We start from the raw sequence: 8,470 nt of genomic DNA, 5'->3' as shown, positions 1-8,470 counted from the left end.
CAGACTGGGGCTGAAGAGTTGGTTCAGTGCTTAAGAGTACTCTTTGTTCATGTGAAAGACTCAGATTTGACTCCCAGCATGCATATAGAAGCTTACCACTTCCTTTGGCACAAGGCGTGACATGCTTGCAGATAAAGCACTCATTTTAATAAAATAAATCTAAAAAGACTTAAAAAGAAAATTGAAACTATTTGGTGCTTACAGATATTATGGAAAGATATCTATTGGATCTTGCCATTTTGTTAAAATTTAAGATGGTTGTTTTCTTAATGCTCCTTTGTTTAATCTCCAATCAAATTCTGTCACTTTTTCACTGTTAACTACTAGTTGCATTTTTCTCCCTTTTCGATCTAAAATATTCCATAAGTATTTCCTGTAGGAAAAGCATGGATATAATAAATTCTTTTAACTTACTTTTCTTATGGGAAATTTTTGTATTTTCTTTGGTTGTAGTAGACAATTTTGCAGGGTATGATAGTCTGGGCTGCTGTCTGTGGTCTTAAAGAACTTGTAGTACATTATTCTAAGACATACTAGCTTTAAAATTATCTATAAAAAAACCAGGAGGTATTTAATGGACTTGCCTTTATATGTAACTTAATCTTTTTTGTAGTTTTCAATATTTTTGTTCTGTACATTTAATATTTTGATTCTTATATAACATTGGGATTTTTTTTCTAGCCCTATCCTTTGTGTGTGTGTGTGTGTGTGCTATATGCCTCTTATGGCATAAAAGACACCTCTTTCCTTAGATTTTGAAATTATTTTCTATGATCCTATTTGAAGTATTTTCTCTTACTTTGGACTGAATTTTTTTTACCTTATTGTGTACTTAAGATTCTTAGGTTTTATCTTGATATAGTATCCAAAAATTATTACATGTTCTGTTCATGCTTTTTGCTGTTCTTGTTGTTTTTTAAAATTATTTTCTTTTACTGAGTGGCTGAATCCATCTACATTGTCTTCAAGTCCATATATTCTTTGTCTGCCTTATTGATTCCACTGTCAAAGTTTCTTATTAAGCTTTTTTACTTCATAAACCTTTACTTTTAAACTTTATTCCTATTTGGGTTTGCTTCTCTAACTCAATCTGTTCGTTTAGTATTATTTTCATAGTTTGAATTGTTTTTCTAATTTCTATCAATTTAGTGATTGCGTGATGGGTTTTTCTGGTCTTCATGCTGGCACTTATATTGTTTTTGATTTCTTTGTGCATATTTTCTATTGTTATATTGAATTTAGGGTCTTGGTGAGAAGCAAAATAATTGTTCCTATATTTCTAATACTTTGTAACTTCAGGCTCCAATTAGGAGACTGAGCACTTAATCTTTAATTATTTTAATTCAGTAAAAGTACCCTCTCTGATTGAGCATGATTTTAGCTGTTATCCTTTCATTTGAAATAATCTAAAAGGACTTAAATCCACATTATAAGAACACTAATTACAAAGTAATCAGCAAAAATCTATTGGCTTCTCTAGGGATGGAGACAGTAAAGAAAGCTTGTTTTCCCTGATTCAGGCTACAATACATCCTACTTTATCATTGTTTCCCCATTGATAATCTATGTTCAAAAGGTTCTGCCTGACCATTATAAGGAAGAAAAATTGCTTCATGTCTACCCTCCTTTAAACTGCTTTTAGAAATCCTGTTTCTACAACCTCAATATGTTTGTATGTTGCAGTTGATTATGGAGTAAAACTCATATTTGCATAGCTCCTAAGAAATCCTGTATATGCATTTCCTTTTCTAACTTCAGGATAGGAGATTATTGGAACTTATTGTTGTGTGGCCGCAAACACAAGTAAAGCTAAAGTAGCTCCATTTAGCAACTTGATTTCACATTCTTCATATTTTATATGGATTATTCGTGAAGAAATGAAAATATGTAAATAAAAATTGGAAATTATTATCTAATTGTTATATACACAGAGACATAATTTTGTGTGAAGATGAGTATAATAATTTTATTCGGTGCAGAAGTCATTTTATTATTGTGCATACTATATTCTACATTTAAATTTACCAAATTAAAATAGAACCATCACATGAACTTCTTGCCTCCTTTCTGAATATTATGTACTTAAGGAGAATGAAAAGGATCTCAAATATATATCCTCACTTCCAGGTTTATTACAGATTTATTCATCACAAGTAGCATATGGAAATAAGACAAGTATACACATGTCTGTTGTCCATGTGCTCAGGAAATAGAAGGAGACTGATTCTGAGTGGCAGGACAGCCTGAGATATACAGTACGTTCCAGGTTGGCCCAGCTATGTACATAGCTATTGTCAGATTGAAACAAAATCAGAAAAAAAAAAAATAAGTAGAACAGACATACAACTAATGTGATTGTGCTATGTCTTAGTGAACAAAGAAATATACAACTAAAGTTCAACTTGATAAACCAATGAGCTTTGAGATTAATTATAAGAATATTGGTAGGCAGTTACTTAGTGAGCAGAAATCACTCAAAAGCATCTTTATCACCTGAGTGCACCCATCATAAGTGATGGCTTATGAAAAATTGAAAACCTGAAACTCACTGCATAACCTGAAAGCTGCTCAATTGGTTAGAGTGGACTTTCTAGATAGCTCAACTGGTCCAAGATACTTTCAGGCAGCTGGGCTTTCTAATAGTGTCTCTAAGCAGTCTTTAATGCTTACATATACTTGATGAGTGAGGATCCTAGTAAATCTGGTCAGTTTGAGGATGTTCCTTAATTTTTTGAGTTGTTAACTTCTTGGGTTTAAAGAGCTTCTTTTCAAAATAGAGCATAATGGATTATTGAATGAACTTAACTGCCTAGTGTGCTGACATCTCAAAGGCATGTTTGTACAGAATTTTTTTGAGGGTAGTAAAAATTATCTCAAATAATATACTACATCTACATAGATAAAGCATTTTCCAATACTATTCAAGTCACCACATTTGTGGCAGTTAGTCGGTTTAGCTAACATTTTGTAACATAAAACTGATGCTCTTGGTATTGATTGTAGAATCTCTACATTGTTTACACTGTTAAAATTTGGTTTTATCTTATAAAAAGTATAATTATTCTCTATGACCTCACTCTTTAAAAATATACTTTATTTTTGAGGATACAAAAAGAGTTTTTGAAAATGTTGTATGATTACTAATTGTATTAATTTGTCTTGGCAAAAATAACTTTTGTTCTTGTAAATCAACCTTCTTATGTTTTATTACTTGTAAATCAGAGCCAGTCTTTGTTTGATTACCCAGGCACTTACACATTGAATATATTACTTTTAACATCACCTGGACACTGGATTAAGTCCCATCTCCATCAGCATTTGCACAATTCTGAGTTAACCATAAACATGCAATATTTACATTAACAAATTACAGCTATTAGTTCAGCTCAATTCGAGTCCATCTCAGCCTTCCAAAGTTGCAAATAGATTCTAACCATCTCTGACTCCTTTGTGTCAGGACTTTTTGTTTGTTATCATCAATTTGGGAATAAATCTGGGAATTGTGCTCATTTTGATTCTTGTCACTTCAATTATCATCTGAAGACTGAGAAATGCTCTATTTGTCACACAACAAAATCTATAGACCCTGTTTCTTAGAAAAATTAGCTCATGTAGGGTCACTATGATGTCATAAATGACAACTGCAGAAATTTTAGACTGAATACTTTTCTTAGGCCTAATGACATTTGCACTCTATTAAAAGTTGATAATGCACTTCTTGGGAACATAACAATTTTCCCAGTCTGACTTGTATGTTTTCTTTCTGTTTAATGTCCCTAACATCTCAAGACTGCTAAAAATTGGGTTAGGAGATTGAAAAAAAACCTATGATTATAAAAATAACTCTGTTCTATCATGGCTTATCAATGATGACTAAACTTATGACCGCCCCCCTCCAAAGAAAAAGAAAAGAAAAAATTTAAAACACATATCTGGGGACAAACATGATCTGATCCATGTTTTAGAACAACATAAATCTAGTCCTGCCCACTGAATTCTGTATGAGTAAAAATAAAACACTGACTACCAGTTAGTCAGGAGGTAAAACTCTTTCCATTGGGGGATTGAGAGTCACTGGCTCATAAGGTCTATTCAGGTTAACAAAGACAGATTTAAAGATATATATTTAACCTTCTTGTTTTTACTAGCAATATTAAGAAATAATTATTTGTTATAAACTGGGTCATATAGGGAACGGTTGCGTTCTATAGTGATATGTGATTGTATAGTGATATAGTGATTCAGGGGTCAGGAAATTTCCCAGTCTTTGTTGTTAGATATCTTGATGCTGAAGAATCTTCAGTTAAATGGTTGTCATTTTTTTTATGGACTATTAAAGATAACTTAAGACATGAAGATTTTTGGTTATCTCATGAAGTATTGTATTCTTTAAAATATCCATGACTGTGCTTATGGTCATGAATGATTGCCAATGTAGACTTCATTTGGCCTACTATATTTGTTTTTAAAATTAAACAAAGGTAAATAACTAAATTATTACATATTTTTTTGACTTTCCAGGGTTTTTAATAGCCAATGCAGAGGACTGGGTTACTTCAGCTCCTTCACTGCCTAACCAGGGGGCAGGGACTGCTTCAGCTTCTCCGCCTTCTCCTTGTCCGTGATGACCAGGGTGTAGAGGTACCTGCTGCAGTGAACCTTGAACTTCACATTATCTTTGTTCTTCTTGATCTTGACAGATTTGGCATCCTTCCGCCGGGCTGTGAGCAGAAAGTCCTTGATTTCCTCAATTTTCCGGGGCATGGCTACGGGCGGTCGGCACTGGGGACCGCACCCAAAACACTCAACAGCGGCAAGAACTGAAAAGAACGGAAAGAGAACCAATTATTACATATTTTTTAAGGATAACTAAAGATACTACTTGATGGTCAGCCACATCAGGCAATCAGTTGCCTGATAATCAAGAAAGAGGCAGGAAAGATTATTTTCAAGTACCTAACATATTAGAAAGTTAATGCTAAATTCTAGCCTGCCACTTGTCCCTATTAATAGAAAATAAATGAGATATTAAAGACTATTATCTGCTTATATGGTAATATTGGGCCTTCATATTCTCAGGCTATACATGAAGAAAAAAATGAGACAATAAAATTCTTTTTTAAAAAAGCTCCCCACTAAGAGTAAAGCTTATAAAATCTCAGGGGAAAGATATGACTACAAAATTACTGTTTCTTGCTATATTACCTCTATTAAATGCATCTATTACTGCTGAAACATATTGGACTTATGTGCCTGATCTTCTTTTGCTTCCCTTTGTTAACTGAAAAGAGAATATTTTTGTTTATATCAATAAAATTTAGAGCATCAATGCCACTGTTTATAATTATATTAGCCAAGGATGATTACATAACAATTTGAGTATTGATGTTCAGGTCTTACATGATAAAATATTAACTATCATAATATATAAAAATATAGAGGCCAGCCAACAGATCTAGTATAAAGTTATTTATTGTATGACAATAAAATAAGAATGACACAGAGAGAGAAATAAGAGAGAAAACCCCAAAAGAGAGCAGGAGAAGAGAACAGCACCCTATTCCCATGGTGGGGTAGATAGTTTTTGGATGTCCAATAGATGATGTTTATAGTCATTTTAGGGGGACTGGTTGCAAGTTGTTAATGGTCTTGGTCAGGGAGAAAAGATGTAGTTTGGAGCAGATAACTAAAGACAGGCATTGTATAACTCAGATATGCCAACCCTCAAGCTTATCAGAGATCTGCTGAATATATTATTAAATATGTTTAGGCTTATTATAAGAGAGATCGTCCAAATCTAAACAGTAACCTCCCAAGGTCTCTGAGAAGATATGGGCATGACAGGAGGCTTCAACTCTGGTTTGTGGTATACTGACAACTGGGTAAGACTGTCCTCAATTCCTTATTTTCTGCTATGGTCCATACCAAACTGTGGGCAAACTAGACACCTCCATAGTTATTGTCTCACATTGCTTAAAAAAAAAAGGTAAAGGCAAAAACTCTTATGTCCTTTTTTCCCACAGAAATGGCCTGTTATCTTCTCTGTCTGATGGCCAGATTGCCTCTGCCCATGGTGATAATAAAAACCACAGGAGCCTGGAACAGCTATCTAGGTGGTGGACTGACTAGTCATCTCTGTCATTTTAATTGATATATAAATTCATCTAGTTTATCCTTCTTAGGTCTCCGGTCATCTTTAAGGCTAAGCTAATGGTAGATTGACAGCTAGAAGACAATTAGATCCACTGTTAATTCACTAGTCAATTCACTAGCTAGTTAAAACTACTAGGTACTAGGTCTCTTATTTAAAAGGCATACAAGTTTGCCTTCCTCACAGGCTTCATATTAAAAGGTAAACAGAGTTCAACTATTCCTTCATTTAAATGACTACTCCCAGTAATCAATTGCCTGTGTCTCCTGGTGAATAACTGGATAAAAAATAGTTCATATAAAGTCTAAAGATACAAAAATTTAAACTATAAGAATCTAAAAAATATTTTTAGGTTGATAAAGGCAAGTTAAGAAAAAGTTTAAAAGCATTCAGTTTTAAATTCCTGTAGGGATTCAGTGAGAGCTACTAAATCTGAAGTTGGGCAAGGTTTAAGGCCCTGATTCTCAGACCTGGGAAAAAGCAGCATTTTTGACAGGGCCTGCAATCAGTTGCAGGCATTAATGGATTAGGGTTAAAATGAACAGAAAACTTGGAGAGTTTTTTTTTTCCTTCCAGACTGTTTTGATTTTTGGGAAAAATACTGGACTTGAATCTGCAAGTCAAGGTCGTAAATATGAACCTTGGCCATAAGAGGGGCTACCTAAAGCACCTCCTCCCAAAATGAGGAAGGTTTTGTGTGTGTGTGTGTATGTGTGTGTGTGTGTGTGTGTTTTGTTTTTTTGTTGTTTTGTTTGATTATTTGTTTGCAAATCTTATGCCATGTACTACGTACTTTTGGGTGGTTACTTATCCATTTAACCTGATGGTCTTTCCAATGTGATGAATTGTTCCCATGATGATAGGTAAAGACTGGAAGTGCTGCTGGTGAAGGTCAATTTTACCAGGCAGGATTGGCACACTCTACCAAAACAAGCCTGTCTAGGTATTGAGAGAGGTGGTCTCAACCTTGTAGTCCCTGAAGGCTGTTGGCCTCTGAGGTTTCAAGTAGAGCTAGTGCTCAGGAAATGGTACATAGAGGACATGGGGCAGACCTCTGTTGGGTTTGCCTGGAAGAACCCCCAAAGTGTATTTACTTATTAGGCCACTTCTTTCATCTGAGGCTGACTACAAAAGTCCAACTGTCAACATATTGAAGTCCACCAATCAAAAGTGCCATTTGGCTCACCCAATTAAAATGGCCAATGAAAATTAAACACCTCAACCTATCATGGAGTTTCTTATACCTTGATAAAATATCATTTTTTTCTGTGCCATGTCTGTCTCCTCTCTATCCAGAGACAACATTTTGTCCTTTTCTCCTCTGGGAAAATCATCTTTACCCCTATCCCTTACCTCTTTTCTCATCTCTCCTTTGTTCCCATCCCCTTCTCCCTGTTGCTCTATCTTCCTGGGACAAATAAATGTCCTTTGTGCTGAGAGCTTGGTCTTTCAGGTCCTAAGCCTATACTTTTCCTTACAAAATTGTACTGTGACTCAAATTCCACCTATAGAACCACTGCCCCAATAGCCCAGTACTCATACATACAGACCTTCAGGTACTATCATTCTCCACCTAAAGATGCCTAATTGGTGAGCTTTCCCTAAAGCTCTGTGTACTCCAACATCTGATAAGCACATTCCAAAGAGTTTGCTGTGGTTGGCAAATTTTCTTTCATTTTTTGTGGTTTTGCTCCAGGAATCAGGAGCCCTTCCCCTCTGAAAAACCCTATTGAAAGGTCTGAAATTCTTCCTTCTTTGATAATGACCTACTTCCTCCCAGAGAGCTCTCCTCTTGGCCTCTCAAGAGACATGAGTGCCCTCTGTCTCCTGTCCTTCATCCACAGGCCTCCATTAGTGGTAGAAAGTCTTTATCCGACAAAAAACTCCTTATATTAATGGTTCACTTTAGCACACAGCAGTAGCTTTGGCACCTGAATAAATCTGCTTTCTTTTCTGTCTCCTCTCTATCCAGAAGTAGTCTCGCCCGTCCAGAATAAATACTCCTGACCCCTTACCCCTTTTCCTTCTCCTTTTCTCTCATACTCTATCTCTAGTCTTTGTCTCTTATTCCCCGCCCTCTGTTCCCTTGGAGCAAATAAATCCCCTTTGTGCTGAGAACACTGCCTTGGGGATCCTGAGCCAATACTTTTCCTTTCACAAGGTGCTCTAAATCATCATGATTAAAATTCATATGAACTCAGAGACTGAAGCAGAAGCAGCATGCACATGGCTTACATAGGTCTGAACCAGCAGGTCCTCTTCATACATATTATGACTTTCAGTATAATATTTTAAAATTTCTTTTTAAATTTTTAAAAT

The 8,470-nt window shown here is 35.2% G+C and overlaps 1 protein-coding gene across 1 annotated transcript; it reads right to left on the bottom strand.

Moving 5' to 3' along the window:
• Positions 1-4,504: 4,504 nt before the first annotated feature.
• On the bottom strand, positions 4,505-4,801 carry LOC127184912 (60S ribosomal protein L38). The gene has a single exon (XM_051141369.1). The coding sequence runs from the start codon at positions 4,762-4,764 to the stop codon at positions 4,573-4,575; it is 192 nt and encodes a 63-aa protein (XP_050997326.1). The 5' UTR covers positions 4,765-4,801; the 3' UTR covers positions 4,505-4,572.
• Positions 4,802-8,470: the final 3,669 nt, after the last annotated feature.

The sequence above is a fragment of the Acomys russatus genome, chromosome X (genome assembly GCF_903995435.1).
Source record: "Acomys russatus chromosome X, mAcoRus1.1, whole genome shotgun sequence".
Taxonomy (NCBI): Eukaryota; Metazoa; Chordata; class Mammalia; order Rodentia; family Muridae; genus Acomys; species Acomys russatus.
Note: the sequence above shows the minus strand (reverse complement) of the source record. Positions and strands in the feature narration are given on the sequence as shown.